Raw genomic sequence first — 17,142 nt, forward strand, 5'->3', positions numbered from 1 at the left:
CCAGGATTTACCTGGCCAGAAAGAGTGTATTCCCTGCCCTGCGGGATTCCACTGCCAGCCTCTGAATCCTGGTCCCACCAGAGGGACTTCTCTTGGAGTTTCCAGTCCTCTGCCCTGCCCAGCTGGGCACATCTGTCCCAGAGATAGCTTGGACAATCAGCCTGTTCCATGCCCTAAAGGAACCTACAGCTCCAGCCAGGGTCTTATCTCTACAGGTGGAAATCAGATTTTCCTTTATTATGTTTTTATTAATTACATTCAGCAAATTACAGTTAGCACACCTCAAACATTTTTAACAGCATGTCCGCACTTTATGCTGATGAATTGCATGAGGCAGATAGCTTGTTTCGCTGTTTGGCAGCTGATGTCACAGCTGCCGGTCTCTTTGTTTGCAGGTCAGTGCTTAATGTGTCCAGCAGGCCATTTCTGTGGATCCGAAGGTTTGGTGGAGCCCTCAGGATCGTGTGCGGCAGGTTTTCTGTGTCTGATGGGTGCAAAGGTGCCAAATCCAAAGGACAACATGACAGGATCTCTCTGTCCGCCGGGGATATTCTGCCAACAAGGGCTGAGAGCAGGTAGGTGGAATCTAATTGGGATAAATCGAAAATAAATTAAAAGTTGTCATTTTTGTCATAGTATTAGAATACATATAAACCAGTGAACTCATTTCGTCAGGTGATTGCCAGGCAGGGTTTTATTGTGACTGGGGGTCCGCCAAAGCAGATCAGGCTGTGTGTCCAGCTGGTTTCTTTTGCCCCAGTGGAACAGCAATCCCCTTAGCCTGTCCTGCAGGAACGTTCAGCTCTGAAATGAGCAACACTCACCAAGACAACTGCACCACCTGTACCCCTGGTTACTACTGTCAAGGTGTGAGTCAACACATTGTTCTAACACAATCTGCAGCAAAAGGAGCAGTCAGCTAAAATAAAAAATGTGATTTAATTTGTAAGTACATGATAAACTGTTAAATGGATGGAGTTAGTCAATGTGTTGTCTTTGTATAGAAGCAACAAAGTAGCAAGTTTTCAGGATGCATTTGGTTGAGCAGTTGATGTTTTCTTTCTGGTGTGTCTCAGATGAAGGTACTCTCCAGCCTGTACTTTGTCCTGTTGGACATTACTGTTCTGCGGGACAGATTTTAGGGCATGCATTCCCTTGCCCACCTGGCACACTACAGAGGAGGCTTGGAGCGTCCAGTCCAGATGCTTGCAGTCCCTGTCCTGCGGGTTAGGGAGCAGTTTTTATTAAAATAGTTTCTCCTAATCACCTAATCAGAATTATATTTTGGAAAATATATGTGTGCATCATGGTAATGTATATTGTTTAATGGTTCTTTGTATTATGTCTGCAGGGATGTTCTGCTCTCAGTTTGGTCTGTCACAGCCCTCAGGTCTGTGTCAGGAGGGATATTTCTGTCCTGCAGGATCAACCAGCCCAAACTCCACCGAAAGTCAGGTGAGGATTTTTCGTCTATTTTTTTGTTAATCGCGCTTATGTTCAACTATACGTCTCATAAAATGTAACCTTGTTACATCAAAAAATCCTATCTTTAAGCTTGAGTAGTTTGATAGGATATATTGTTTATTTTAAAAGGTTTGTTGGCTCTAGTGGCCTTTATTTGAAAGTAGTTCAACAAGAAAGAGGGTAATGAGAGAAGGGGAAGACATGTGACAAATGTCGCCAGGCCGGGAATCAAACCTGCAACAGCTGCCACAAGGACTAAGTCCTCAATACGTGGGTCGTGCTTTGCTCCTGCGCCACCACAGCACCCTGATGGGATTTATTGTTAAAAGGGCCTTAATAATTTGTTCTTGTGTACATCCCCCAGATTTGTTCAGATTATCCACAGTGGCTCTTAAAACGTAAACCGACACAAAAAGGAGCAACACTTTTACATATAAAGGCTATGTGGCTCCCTCATTATTCTACCAATTGAAGCATATTTTGTTATTTTGACTAAATTAAATGTAGTTTGATAAGTTCAAAACAATAAAAAAGCTTAAGTGCACAGCTAATCGTTTCCCCTATGGAAAGTAGGTTTTATGGCTGTAGAGAAATTTCATTAAGTAGGAGAGAGGGTCATAAGGACTCTTTTGATCTTGAGGCTTGCTGTCTGAACCTTGCTCTATGTGTTAAATTCATTAAAATTTTATCCACTGGCAACATTTAATGTCAGAGTACGTAAGAAACATAACAAAATAAGGTCATCTATTTACCATACTAAGTGTTTAAGAAAGTTAAAAATTGTGTTGTTATTAATAACTTGGCTTACATTTTTAAAATTTTCTTCCAGAATAATTCAACCAACCACCATCTTTGTCCATCTGGCCACTACTGTCCATCTGGCAGTGGTCATCCTCTGCCTTGCCCTGTTGGCTCTCTTGCCATTTCTCAAGGACTAAAAGCAGCAGAAGAATGTCCGCCCTGCCCTCCTGGATTATATTGTGACAGTCCTGCAATGTCCGATCTCTCCAATGCTTTGCCATGTCACGCTGGGTAAAACTTTCTGACCTTTTTCAAATTTTAAAATAGTTGGTTTTAAATGTAATAGATTTAAATTTCATTATGTATGTGTTGTGTATTTTTAGATCTGAGAATTTTTTTATTAAAACAATCTTGTACAAATTGTAACGCACATTGGCACTATTGGATAACCTGAAATGTAAGGTTAAGTCATAAGCATTTAGCACACTGGCTTGCATTTATCAAAAAATCACTTGGCAGAATAATAGTTGTGGAGCTCAGCTGGGGCTTGAAACTCCAAGGAGGAGCTTTGGGTAAATCGGTGGAGCATTGTACAGCCTGAAAGGCACCCCGGAAGGCTGCTGTGGGAGATTCAAGGATTTCTCAAACATGCATGAATGAGTCAAAGCAATATTTTAAGTATGCTTATAATGAGGGAGTTTCATTATAATATAATTTTGCATAAAACCGCTCATTTAGAGAGCTTATGCTGTTTTTCAGAGTCAGTTCTTAACACTGGCACTCATTCCTTTCATTCTGAATTTACTCGGTGAGCCTCATCATATTCCTCGAGTTCAATAGATACAGTCGGTTTTTGACAGAAAATTGTAAAATCTCCTTTTTTTTTTTATAAAGCTTTCAGTCTTTGAGGACCACATGCTCAACCAGAGAGTTTTATTGTAGCCAAACTAATAATTGTAATGATCATCATTTGAAGTGCTTGGCATAGCCTGACACCCATCCAAAAGTGTTTCGCTGGAGGGACACTTTCCCGCCGACAGTCTACTTGGCTTTACTAATGGATGCTTCCAGTAATCTTTTATTTCATATGAAGTTTGTTTTCTTTGTTTACGCCTACAGATATGTTTGTTTGAGTGGAAGCTCCAGTCCCTCTCCATCCGACGGCTCCCATGGCTACCCCTGCCCTGCTGGCTACAGCTGTCCTGTTGGCTCAGCGAGCGAAGTGCCCTGTGAAGCTGGCACTTACAGTCCTACTTCTGGAGCAGCTCACTGCTTGGTCTGCCTGAGAGGAACCATGTGTCCCTCTTCAGCTACTCAAGAGCCCTCTACCTGCCCAGCCGGTAAAAACTCATTTTGAATCAGCAGATGCAATATGTTTCAGCCACCCAGCTCTTATTTCTCCGCTTATAATTCTTTCTTTTCTTAGGCCATTTTTGTCCTGCTGGGACAGTGGCGCCTCAGGCATGCCCTATAGGAACTTTCAATAACCAAACAGGAGCTCATTCGCTCTCTGCCTGCTTGCCGTGTCCTTCTGGGGTGTACTGTGGCGTACATGGAGCTTCTGCTCCGCAAGGTAAACACACACTAAGATGCTAACTGATTTTATTTCAAACCCATGCTGAAGTCTCTTGATTTGACTTGCTAGAGGATATCAATCTGTAAGTGTTGATGGGTTTTGTGTAGCTCCATGTTTGCAGGGCTACTTTTGCCAAGGTGGAGCTACAGTGCCAACACCCGAGAGCTCTGAAACCTTCCAGAGGAACGGTCTCTGTCCGGTAGGACACTATTGTCCAGCTGGGTCTCTCACCCCACTCCCATGCCCTGCTGGGAGTATCCGCAATGCAACTGGTACATGCCTTTATTACAACACCATCTAAATTGAATTTTAAGAATATTTCTTGCCCTGAACTTTTTCTTTTCTTTTCTTTTTTTTTTTTTTTACTTATTTCTTATTGAACCTTTCTTTGAACAGTTGCAATGGAAAAGTATCAGCATGTTTACATCCTTGTTTCTACTGAATATTCATTCCATTTTTCCTATTTTCTAATAAACTGACCCTCTTGAAATCTCAGTTTATATATCTTTGTTTTATCACAGATATCGCCTCCACAATGCACAGTCACTGGTTGTTCCGGTTTATAATATATTCTTGTGATGGCTTTCTCACTTGCTGAAAGCACTTCTGTTTTTACCAAGTATTCATCTTCCTTTTGTAATATGTCATGTGTAAGACACCCCAAATAGAGTGTCCTACATGTTCCGAGTATTTCTTATGCTATTATTCTTTTCAGAGTTAAACATATTTTACGCTTTGAAGCTTTTTCAAATGTTGTCAAATCAATCCCACAATGAAGCAGAGCTTGAGCTGTTTTGCAAAAAATTTTGACTCTGGATGTGAAAAGCTGTTTGAGCCATATCTCTAAAAGACTCGCAGCTGTTGTTGTAGTGAAATGTGGTTTAAAAATTGTGAGGCGTTTGGGGCACGTCCCACTGGAGGGAGACCTAGAGGAAGACCCAGGACACCCTGGAGGGATTATGTTTCTCGGCTGGCCTGGGAAGGTCTTTGGATTCCCTTGGAGGCCCAAGTGACTGGGCAGAGGGCATTCTGGGCCTCTCTGCTTAATCTGCTGCCTTGACCCAACTCCGGATTAAATGGATGGATGGATTGGCTGATCGCAAACTTTCCTATTAACATTCCACTAAAGTTACTGTATACAATTAATCTTTTTGTAGAGTACATTATGAAAAAGCTGAACATGCGATGAATTCAATTATTCAACTGCCATCCTTAGTTCAAAGGCAGTTTGGAAATCTTTTTTTGTGTCACTATATACAGCCAGTATTGTTTTTCTGACTGTAGGAGGTGTTTCCATGGAAAGCTGCTCCGCCTGTCCTGCTGGCCACTACTGCTCCGCTGAGGGCCTTGCTAGCCCCAGTGGTCCATGCTCTGCTGGTTTTTATTGTCCATTTGACTTCTCCTCAACTACTCCATATGCCTTCCTCTGTCCCAAGGTATGTTTATTTACGTACACTTCAATTTACTCTTCCGCATTTTTTGTCCTCTTTTATGTCGTTGGATCTGAATACGCTGCATCGTTTATTATTAATGCCCTGCCAAATTGGATGCGTCTCCTTGGATGTGCCTCTTATTGTGTTCTTTTTATCCTAGGGCCACTTCTGTCCTGAGGGATCAGCATTGGCCTTGCCGTGTCCTACCGGAGAGTACCAACCGAACCCGGGCTCTGAGAACTGCGTCCCGTGCCGACCTGGATTCTTCTGTGAGGAGGCTGTGGTGGGAGACCCGTGGCCCTGCCCTCCACACTCGTTTTGCCCTGCAGGTGGGATATGGAAAGTTTTATTTCCAACAGGAGGTATGTAACAATTGTTTTACTACTGTGACTTTTTCTTTAGGGACAATGGTGCCGCAGCCCTGCCCTAATGGGACGTACACCCATTCCAACCAGACTGGGTTACAGGAAGAGAAGGAGTGCTTCCCTTGCCCTCCAGGGACGTTCTGCAGGTACTCAGGAAGCATCTTGCACCATGCGTTGCACGTGTCTCACTGTCACACTCTATATTTAGACCCACACTCCACTCACATTATTTGGCACATTTACATCCAACATGCACCAACACATGCTGAAAGGCAAGTTCTGTCTTCATCTTTCACTTTACAGGTGGACATCAGGAAGCTATATCATGTTGAGAAATTGAACTGTTCTTGTTATGCACTTCTATTATAAAATTACGGAGTGAGAAAACAATGGTATTAAGTACCATCCTATTCATTTAAGTGCATATTTTAGTACCTACCAATGATTTTGTGTGTTTGATTTTGTCATGTTTTCATAGGGCTGGTAAGATCCAGGGTTTTTGCGCTGCAGGGTATCTGTGCATTTCTGGGAGTGCAGAGTTCACCCCTCAGGGGTCAGTGTCTAACATGACCCACTGCCAGTGGGGTGTGCAGTGTGCTGGCCCATGCCCACCAGGTATTATGCATCAATAAAATGTTCCTCAATTTCTTTTGGTTCTTGAAGTTTCCAGTTATCAGTCTTAAAAGGAGCTTTTTTTATTTTATTTAGGCTTTTATTGCCCTGAAGGTGCAGAACAGGCGCAGCTGTGTCCTGCAAACACAGTCAGGAGCTTCGCAGGGGCAGTGAGTCTGAAGGACTGCTTACCCTGCCCTCCGCAGTATTGGTGCAAACCTGGTAAGTTGATGGCACGCATGCTAGAAAAGTTTAGTTTACAATCAAAAATGTAATCAGAATTTACTGAGATTTTAGACTAACAGAAAGAAGTGTGTACATTTAAAGTGGAATGAAATGGCTGTATGCTTTACAAACAGTGCTTGCAAATTAAATCTGAAATCTGAATCTTTTTTGGGGTATGTCTGAAATGTTTGGGACAAGCAAAAAAAAAAAGTTCACATAGTCTTATTTGTGGCTATTTGTGGCCTGCCATAGCAATGCATGGCAGGCACCTATTGTTCTACACCTCAAAATTACTGCCGCTTCCTACTAACGTTAATGCGGCTCGTACCGCTGCGTGCCCCCTCACAATATATATATCAAAATGTGGGGCTCGATCCCGTGAGGGGAGCTATTACTTTTGTTGGCATTTCGAGTGGCGACATAATTAACAAAAAACGAGCCAAATTCAACTCAAAACAAAAGTCTTACTGACACAAAGCAGTGTCAGTAAGACTCAAAATAGACATACAATTTAGTCTGCCCCTCAGAGCTGCTCTTTAGAATTACAGTGATGGCAGAATGTCAGAACTACAGACATGGTGGAACAACTGCTATAAACTCATTGCATCTCTGAATAGTGCTGTTTATGGTATATCTTATATGCATATCATCTAGTGGTGGCAAAAGCAACAAAAAAAACTGTATGCTCTGGACTTAAGATGGAGTAGTCCAGGAGGCATCCTGACCAGATGCCCGAGCCTCCTCAACTGGCTCCTCTCGATGTGAAGGAGCAGCGGCTCTACTCTGAGTCCCTCCTGGATGACTGAGCTTCTCACCCTATCTCTAAGGGAGAACCCAGACACCCTGCGGAGAAAACCCATTTCGGCCGCTTGTATCCGTGATCTCGTTCTTTTGGTCATGACCCAAAGCTCATGACCATAGATGAGGGTGGGAACGTAGATCGACCGGTAAATCAAGAGCTTCGCTTTTTGACTCAGCTCTCTCTTCACCACGACGGACCGGTACAGGGCCCGCTTCACAGCAGACGCTGTGAATCCGCCTCTCCCGCTCCCTTCTTCCCTCAGTCGTGAACAAGATCCCGAGATACTTGAACTCCTCCACTTGGGGCAGGACACCCCCCCGACCCGGAGAAGGCACTCTACCCTTTTCCGGCTCAAGACCATGGCCTCGGATTTGGAGGCACTGATCCTCATCCCGGCCGCTTCACACTTGGCTGCAAACCACTCCAATTGTTTGAAGACAATTGATTGAAATTAATTTTAAGGTATCAGAATATGGGATACAGCACCCATCACACTTTACAAATGTAAACATGTAAGTTTCTGTTGGTCTATTCAATACAATCCCAATAAAACTGGTTAAAAATTCAAGGGGAAGGGTTAGTTTTGCTGGATGCACTTCATCTACTTGCAATATTGATTGTATGCCTGTAAGAGGGACTTCATATGTTTTACCAGAACCATTCAAACTTAGCAGCAACATAAGTTGTACCATGAAAGCATTTTTGGCTGATTACTGTCTGGGGTTTCATTGTTTGCAGGAGATCCAGTCGTTCATCTGTGTCCGCCTGGTCATTACTGTGACGGTCTGCCCGGCAGTGACTTCAGTGGTGGTACCGGGCCCCGGCCGTGTCCCATATTTACTTATCGAGCTTCCCCAGGAGCGGGCAGCAAGGGTGACTGCCTGCCCTGTCCTTCTGGTTCACACTGCAACACCACAGGTACCATGTGAAGACCCTTTAGCAAAAGTTTTAATTAAACATGCATGTTACCATTTTATTTTTATTTACCTTACTTATATCCTCTATGTAAGAATACCAAAGTGAAACTCACCTTGTTGTACTTTCATCTGGTGGACTTGAATTAGAATTTTTATATTTTAAATTCATTCACAGCAAATTTTCTGCAGTTATTTTCATATGTGTATATATATATATGCTCACTCACTATAATGTTTTTGCCTCTGACACTGCCTGAGATAAGAGTGAAGGAAATGCAATGCGAGGGGAAGCACTGAATTTAAAACTTGTCACTTGAGGCCACAGAAATAAATGAGTTCTGGAGTTTCAGAGAGAAAAAAAAAATTTCTAATCCCCTTTACAAAAGCTCGAGGCTTGAAACTAAACCCTATTGTAATTTCAGCTAATGGATAATGCGCAGCAGATAGTTTCCCTATCCATTCCTCTACTGGTTTTAAACGACCTCCCTTTTTAAATAACAAGAAGCAAGGATATTCACGTTTGAAACAGTAATTTTAATATGTCTGAACCTTGAGGAGTATGTTACTTAATTTTAAGTTCTGTTGAATATGTGAGGTTGATGATGCTGCATTTTTATTCCTTCCTCGAGGGGTTTCACTTAAATTTAATGTTTTTTAATTCTCTCAAATTCAACAGCCAGGCAGCTGCTGCAGTGGCCATCCCCTCGAAATAGGCTGGTTGATGACAGGAGTAAAAAATAAATAAATTAGTGCAAATTTCACATAAAACATACTAAGTGTGACAGGAAAAAAGAAGAAGAAATCTCTAAGGCAGCAAACACATTCCCACAGCATTGCATGTTTGTAACAGTTTTCTTTCTTTCTTTTTTTTTTTGCTTTTCACGCTGGTGTTGGTTTCCCTCCTGATAGAAAATTAACCAATTTTAACGGCTGCCTGTCTGAAGCCTGTGCATATTGAACAAGGTTTGACTTGGAAAACAAAAAGAAAACTTCAGTGACAAAAACTTGCCAGTCATTGTAAGAAAACTTGATGAGTACAAATGTAATACACCAATTTGGAGGAAAACAATCTTATTTTGTTAAAAAGTCTATGAAATTTAAAACAAATTTACAGGCTGGCCATTGTGGAGATTAATTTACCTCCCTATAACCCCCCTCTAACTTTTGGGTTTCTTTAGGACTTACAGAGTATACCAGTAGTCCCTGCCCACCTGGCTTCTGGTGCAGTGGGACTGGACCCCCCATCCTCTGCCCAGCAGGGACCAAGAGGCAGCTTCCTGGAGCCGCTGCACCCAACCAGTGTGAATTGTGTGCAGGGGGAACCTTCTGCCCAGACCCTCGCGTGACAGGAAAGCCCAACGTGGAAGGAATCCCCTGCAGGGCCTCGTATCAATGTCCTGTTGGTAGGTGTGTCCATAAATATTGACTTTCTAAACACATCCAGATGAGGTCCTGGTGTTGTAATGAGCTTTTGACTGCACTCCAGGTGCAGTTTCAGAGAAGTTATGCAGAGCTGGCTCCTTCTGTGGACCTCAGACTGCTGAGCCTCAAGTGTGTCCAAAAGGTTATATTTGTCCTGAGGGATCGTATTCGTATGACACCTCTAAACAACTGTGAGTACATGAAGGATCCATCAAACTAAAGTGTGTGTTCAGACCCAAAAACACCCTGTAATTTTGATTTTAAAAATCAGTTGTTAAAATGTGGACTTTAGTTGATTCTACAAGGGTTGGATGAAAGCTTTATAAATAAATAATTTTGCGTCACCCCACAGATGTCCATTTCCCTACTACTGCCCTGCCAACAGCTCTGCCATGAAATCCTGTTCTGGAGGATCCATGCCTGTCAGCACGAGCACTCTCAGAGGATCACACAGCAGCAGCTGTAGCTTATGTGAAGATGGCACTTATCGTCCATATCTTTCCCCGAGTTTGCAGTGCCTCCCATGTCCACCGGGATATTACTGCCCTCAAGGTGCTGAAACAAAGCAATTCTAAATTATTATCTTTTGAATTTCCAGGATTTGATTTTTTTTGTTGTTGTTCCCCAACTTCATAAAGGCACAGAAGATTACAAAACTAATCCCTGCCCTCATGGGCATGTATGTGGGAAGGGATACGCCCAGCCAAAGTCCTGTCCACCAGGCACGTTCGGTAACCGTACCCGTGCAGAGAAAATGGACGACTGTCACCCTTGTCCAGCCAACACTTTTAACCACCTGCCTGCCCAGAAGGCTTGCTTTCTATGTGGCAGCTCCTCCTTCTCAACACCTGGTTTGTTAACAAAATAATTATAGAAATAATATTAATCTACTTTTTTCCCTACATTTTATTTTATTGTGACACAATGTACAAAACCACAGTACTTTAAAATTGGATGCAATGCTTTTCTTGTTTAACTGAGACACTTTTAATCAAAGTTCAATTGTAAAATGTATATAAAAAAGTGAACTGAAGTGAAATTTGTTTTTCCTCTGACAGGCAAAGTTGTCTCAGCAAGTGTGTTACAGAATGAGACTTTAGCATCAGGACTGAAAGAAACTCTTGTAAACGAGATTAGTTTTTTTTTTTTTAGTTTCTTTATGTATTCACAAAACGCAATAGTTGCTGTATATATTTAAAAAATGTTGTTATTAGGTTAACAATTAATAGTTAAAATAAGCAAATTCTGCTTTTGCTAGATTTAAAAATACACTATCTGTACTTTATGTAATGAAACCAGTTATTTCTTTAAAATGGAAAAAGTTGAATTTTTATGATTTTACAGTATTTCTTTTTCCAAAATATTATTTTTAGGTTCCGTCTCGTGTACCTGCATTGGGAAGAACCGGGCTTTCCAGTATTCTGATGGATCGTGTCTGTGCAGGACCGGTTTCATCTACTACAATGAGCTGGACTTTAAAAGTTCTACTTCTGACAGTGAACTAGACTGCCAACCTGAGGCCAGTAAAATTACATACATAGTTTATGCTGAATATCTTATAAAGCTTACAGAATATAGTGTTGACCAGAATACTTGCATTAAGGTCGATATTTGTGTTTAAATTTATGTATTGTTTTCTAAGGATCCAAACAGAAGTGATGCAACAAATAGCAACATTCTTGTGTTTGAAGCCAACTCAGATGTTAGTGTCTCTGATTTTTTTGTGTGTGTGTTTTTTAGGTGAGCAGACGGTGCATCACAGGAGAAATACGAGTAGCAGCATCCAGAGAGTGTGTCTTACCCTCCCTCCACTCCTGTAATATCACCTGTGGATCTCATGGAGGAATCCTGGATGTGGAGATGGGCATGTGAGTCTGACTATTTTATATATTTTTTCTGATTTAGTACTGATTTAGTTTGCCATGCAAAACCTACTCCAGCCCATGACGCCCAAGTTTGAAATTTTCATCTTGATATGTCTGATATTTTCCTGTCTCCTGTCTTATCTGCGCCTGTCCCAGCTGTCGGTGTGAGCGATATGTGTCCGCAGAGGAGATTTGCAATACTTCTTGCCTCTTCAGGCTGCCTCAGCTGTCTGCCGAGCTCACGCAGGACGGCGACTTGCAGCTCAGCCTTAGAGAAAGAAACAGCAGGGTCTGGGCAAGGGTGAGAGAAAGCTGACAAAGTGATGATTAGCTACACCTTAAAAGAACAGCAAATCATCTCATCCAATCCAGTTATTTACCATGCATAAATTTGTTATCCTACATGTGCATATAACTGAGAAGGAAATGTGAAAGCTGCTACTGGGAGATAAAAATAGACCCAATTCATTATCAGGATTGTAAGGATAGAGCTGAGTAATTTTTCAGACCGTATTGTTTGCTTGGAATAAGAGTTATTTTGGAAAGCTATGCACAAGAAGTATTAGTCCCAACTTATTACTTACCGTATTAAATATCTTGCAGTTTCAGACATTTTTTATTTGATTGTATCTGGAGAAATTATGAATTATCATTTCTTTTTGACAAAAAGAAAAGGAAAAACTGTTTGTGCACAAAATAGTTTCTCAGTCTGATCTGTACTAGATGTCTCAACATGTATAACTGTCCACATATTTTTTACAAGGTAAATCTAGCGCTATTTAGGCTTATGGAGAAGATTTTGTATTACTGTCAGAGGTCATGATTCAGTATGGGCATCCAAATGCACAACTGAGAAAAAAATATTGTCACAAGAAGCAATAAGGGGAATTAACTTTGATAGTCAGCCTTTTTATAAAAACTGCAGGTGACATAGTTACTTGATTGTGCTGTAAAATGGCCCCATGTACCTGGAAAATACATAATACCTCCTTTAAACAAGTAAAGTTGTTAGAAGAAACATTTAAATAAAATCTTTTGACCGTCAGCATGTCATAGCTCTGAAAATCTCCAGATGGAGGTGCCCAGGAGGCTTAATGATGAGATGTCCCAACCACATCAGATGACTCTTTTCGTTGGGAAAGATGAACATTTTCTCTACGATCTTCCTCTGGATGACTTTTCTCTTCACCTGAAGCTAAGCTTAGCCACCCAGAAAAAGTTATTTTTAGCCACTTGCATCTGAGATATTTTTCTATCAGTCATGATCCATAGCCATAGGTGAGGTTTGGAACGATAGCAGAGGTTTTCACTATGACAGATCAGAGGACCGCCTGCATTACTGCAGACAAGCCCCAAGCAGTTTTTCCATGTAGAACCATTTTCAAAATAAAATCTGGCAACACTGTCAACCAAACTTATTTTGCCATTGGATGTAGTCTCAACATTAAATATGGTGAGATTACTTTACAAAGTGTCACAGCAAACATTCAGGTAACTATTTGATCAACGAAATTGATTAAATATTTTTCTTCTCATAGCACTGGTAAAAATATAATATTGTAGTACAGTGAGAAGAAAGGTGATAGTACTGCTTCTCATGCACATTCTTATACACACTGATAAGATAGTTTTTAATAGCAGGACAGTAATGCAAATACAGTTTTTTAGAAATATAGCTAAAGGTGCAGTCTTACAACGGAGTAATCAGAAAGGATACAGTTAAATTATCTTTTTTCCCCTAAAAACCATATTTATAAAATTATTTCACTAGTACTATGACAACGTGTTGCAGTGCCATTCTTGTTCAGTTGGTTTTCCTTTCCTTTTTACTTCCAGAAAATAGAAAATGTTTTGGGTCCTGATATCCACGCACAGACATCTGGAAGAGTACACTTAGTGCAGCTTACCACTGAAGGACTCTTTGGTTGGATTCCCCTCCAAAGAGATCTTGTCAATCTTTTCCTTTCAGGTAAGCACTGGTTAGAAGTTTACATACACTAATCATCAGCATAAATGTCATAATTAGTCTTAGGCATTTTGTGATATATTTCAACAACTAATTTTTCAGGCTGGAATGATGGAATAACATGCAACTTAATTGAATTTGAAAAAAGAGTAGGCATAATTTATTGTAGATGTTCTTTTATCCAGTAATTAATGGTCAACATTATACTTATAGATTTAAATACATAAATAGACCATCTCCAATATTTGTAATGTGGAATTTCAAATAATACTTTCTCACAAATTCCCTGTGTAAAAAAGGAAGGTTTCTTCTATTTCACTCTAAATTTAATTCTCAGTGGGAATCTATGTACAAATTGTAAGTATAAATTAAGATATATTTATTGATATAAATTATCTCCTCTCAGATTCTGTTTTTGTAAACATTGAAGTTATTGATCTGCTTGAATATTTCTTTAAAAAACCCCAAGATCAATTCAAAGTTTGTCATATTCATGAAGTGTTTCTTTTTTAGAACCAATTGATATTGATATAAATACAAGATCTAGAAAGAGGAGAGACACTGAAGATGATGAGAATAAGGTTGATGGCCTTCCTCGGATCCCGAATCCTATCGCCTGCCTTTCCTTGGGTGACATGCTCGTTTTTCATCTTACCATCAACCACACTGGTATATTGTATTTTATTTACTTTAACAATCATTTATCATACTGGTGAGATTACATATGTTTATTTTAGCTATACCAATGATATTTTAACTTTATTTAAATCTTTAGATCGCCCTCTAAGCCACTTCCCAGTGTACCAGAAGGACCACTTGTTTAACAGTAACCCAAGCTGGGACTTTGGAGCCTTCAGACATCTGCAGATCCTCATGAAGCAAACAAAATTCAACTCTTCAATGTAGAGTCGACTCCACACAGTTTTTAACTCTTTCAAATTACATTTTGCAAACAGTTTTTTTTTTTCATCTTTTCTCCTCCCTCTCAGGTTTGCTCATGTTTTTTCAGAAGCAGGAAAGTATGTGTTTGTGGACAGTGTTGTCCCCGAGTGGAGTATTGTTGTGGTGGTCAGTAGGGAGGGGACAGAATGTGACACCAGAGCTGCCGCGTTTCAACCCATGACTCCAGGACACTTGGTCAAATATGGGATTGTAAAAAATCACCGCCTCAACCTTCTGCCTGACTGGGGACTCATTGTTGGCAAGCTGTTTTAATTTATTTTTAATGATTGATTTCGTTGAGTAAGTGGTACAGGATTATTAAGCAGTGGCTGTGTGCAGGGATCCTGAGTCTGCTGTTGGTCCTAGTTGTAGTCCTGACCACAACTGTGCTGGTTCTGCGACCCAGCAAAGCGAAACTCGTTCCCCACTGGAAGATAAAACCAAAGTGGCGCAGCCTTGGAGAGCCTTTTTGCCCAGCTGAGTGTGTTTGCAGTAGAGAAAGGTGTGTATGGGTTGCAGATATGCTAGAGCACTATTCAGGCAGCTTTTTCACACTACTTTTTAAAAACTGCTTTTAAACTACATTATGGATATGTTTATTGTCATTGCACAAAGACACAACAGTGAACTTGGCAACAAAATTTGTTGCTTGGTTACCAGAGTACAGAGAAAAAAAAATACAGAAATAAGTGACAATTTATACTCATATACACATTTATGCACATATTTACATACAAATGTTTTGGCTTCAGGTAAAGAAACAAGGCTGAAGCAAAAGCCTTTTGCTATAACACGTTACAAATTAAAACAGTTTTATAACATAAAAAAAAGATTACTGCTTACTTTTACATAACACACATTTTCTTGTTGTAGCTGTTTTATTTTCTTTTTATTCAAACATGAGATATTTATTCTACTGCATCAATAAAATATTGCACCATGTTAAGAAATAATTCTTAACATAGTGCTACGTTAATCTTACACAGTCAGTTTTCTGTTTACTTAAAATTGGACACTCATGTCTATTAGCATTTTATTTTCCCCTCTTACTAACTAATAACAAATACAGAATTAATTATTTTTAATTCTATTCTTCTGTACAACCCCTGCTCATTGTATATTACCCACCATTCAGTTTGAGTTTTTTTTTTTGGTTCCAAATTATGGATAAGGTAAAGATTCATCACTTATAAGCCTGTGGTTATACTATTAAGATAATATGCAAATCAAAATGGAGGTTAGAAACCTCTGGGAATTGAGTCATTTTATCAAGTAGAGTGAAACAGAGGGATTTAACCCTGTGGTGTCCAAAATCAGTCCTCAAGGGCTGATTTTGGTTCCTTTTCTGGTACAACACGCATGAATTAAATGATGGTTTATGAGCAGGCTTCTGCACCATTACCTGCCGAGGAAGTAGCTGGCCCATTTGAATCAGCAGTGTTGAAACAGAGACATGTGTAAAACTGCCAGGACACCCGACCTTAAGGACACCTGTGATTTAGGATTTTTTTCTTGCCAAGAAACACAATTATGTCTGTGCCTCTCCGGCTGATTATGTTGTGATAACTGCCTCTGAATGGGCTGAATCTTCTTAGTCTAAGCAAGCTTATCACAGTGTCACTAGCATATTAATGAGCTTGCAACATGCTCTGTGCATGCATAAAATGGAAATTGATTACCGGTAACAGGTTTAAAGTAGACTGATCTGTTTAGCATTTCTATGCACAATGTTTTTCAGTACAAAATTTGCTCTACATTACATACAAGAGTGGTTATGGTAATTACATTCTAAAAGATAAACTTGTACACAGATGTTACTTAGCACTATTTTTTCAAGCATTTTTTCAGCTGATAGCCCAAGAAAATAAGCTCAGAAAATAAGACACTTATGATTAGCTACAGACTTTCCTTCCTTCCTTCTTTCTTTCCTTCCTTACTACCTTCCTTTCTTCCGACTATACTCCATATATTCTGGAAAATAAAATCAGCTTCTCAATGAGCTTATAAGAAGAACTACTTTAATCCCACTATTGCCAACTTCGAGACTTTGTTACTATATTTTAAAAAATTTCAGACAAAAAAACTTCTGCATCTGACAAAACTGGTATTGACAGGTCAAGCTTTAAAGATTGTGATCAGATACAGAACCTCAATTGGTGCACCTGCAGTCATATAATCCTTAATCAAAACATCTTGTGAAAACATGTGAGAGATTTAGAGATCTTCAGAAATCTTTCCTTTATTCATGTGTTTTAGCATAACTGTCCAGAGTCAAGGCGACGTTCTTGCCAGTCGAGGCGTAGGTGAGGGAGCAGAAGCTGAGGAATCTGCAGTCATAAAGGGAGGTAAGTTCTGTTTGTACTGAAACCTTTTTCATACAAAACCATTTAATTATTTCCTTAATCTTTCTTTAAAGCTGCAGTAGGTAAGCTTAATAAAAATATTTTTGTACATATTTGCTAAAACTGCCTCAATGTCATAACAGTGTAGTATGAGATGGATGCTTACTAGCTTGCATGTTCACACCAGGCTCCACTGTGGGGAAAGAGCTGTAATGATGCAGAGAGCAAAGAGGAGGGTGTGAGCTCCACATACAGCGTGATTGGTTCGTTACAACCTCCTCCTGGCTCTGATTGGTTGTTTCTGGCCAGGAGCTGGTGTATTTCTGCAGATGGCAGTAGGACCTCAGGGAGGAGACAGAGGAGCTTGATTTTTTTCCGCCCACAGATTATCTGTCTCATTTTACACTGTCAGGACAAAGTGTTAATTTTACTTATTATGTAAAAGCATATTTTAATTAAAAAGTTACCTA

The 17,142-nt window shown here is 40.2% G+C and overlaps 2 protein-coding genes across 2 annotated transcripts in view; both read left to right on the plus strand.

The window, feature by feature from the left end:
• Positions 1-12,665, plus strand: LOC116707988 (multiple epidermal growth factor-like domains protein 6). Its single transcript, XM_032545722.1, has 22 exons — positions 1-215; positions 396-575; positions 676-867; positions 1,077-1,455; positions 2,294-2,496; positions 3,325-3,545; positions 3,632-3,778; positions 3,889-4,053; positions 5,066-5,217; positions 5,375-5,543; positions 5,617-5,725; positions 6,058-6,194; positions 6,288-6,413; positions 7,957-8,136; positions 9,314-9,538; positions 9,622-9,748; positions 9,910-10,109; positions 10,196-10,408; positions 10,931-11,076; positions 11,298-11,425; positions 11,579-11,723; positions 12,495-12,665. The coding sequence occupies exons 4-22, from the start codon at positions 1,327-1,329 to the stop codon at positions 12,663-12,665; spliced, it is 3,093 nt and encodes a 1,030-aa protein (XP_032401613.1). The 5' UTR covers positions 1-215; positions 396-575; positions 676-867; positions 1,077-1,326.
• Positions 11,303-17,142, plus strand: part of LOC116708341 (uncharacterized) — a 16,815-nt gene continuing 10,975 nt past the window's right edge. The window contains exons 1-6 of the mRNA XM_032546242.1: positions 11,303-11,425; positions 11,579-13,391; positions 13,902-14,057; positions 14,164-14,290; positions 14,378-14,832; positions 16,587-16,675. The gene's annotated coding sequence lies outside the window, so the exon portion shown is untranslated. The remainder of the gene's footprint in view (positions 11,426-11,578; positions 13,392-13,901; positions 14,058-14,163; positions 14,291-14,377; positions 14,833-16,586; positions 16,676-17,142) is intronic.

This window comes from Xiphophorus hellerii, chromosome 18 (genome assembly GCF_003331165.1).
Source record: "Xiphophorus hellerii strain 12219 chromosome 18, Xiphophorus_hellerii-4.1, whole genome shotgun sequence".
NCBI lineage: Eukaryota > Metazoa > Chordata > Actinopteri > Cyprinodontiformes > Poeciliidae > Xiphophorus > Xiphophorus hellerii.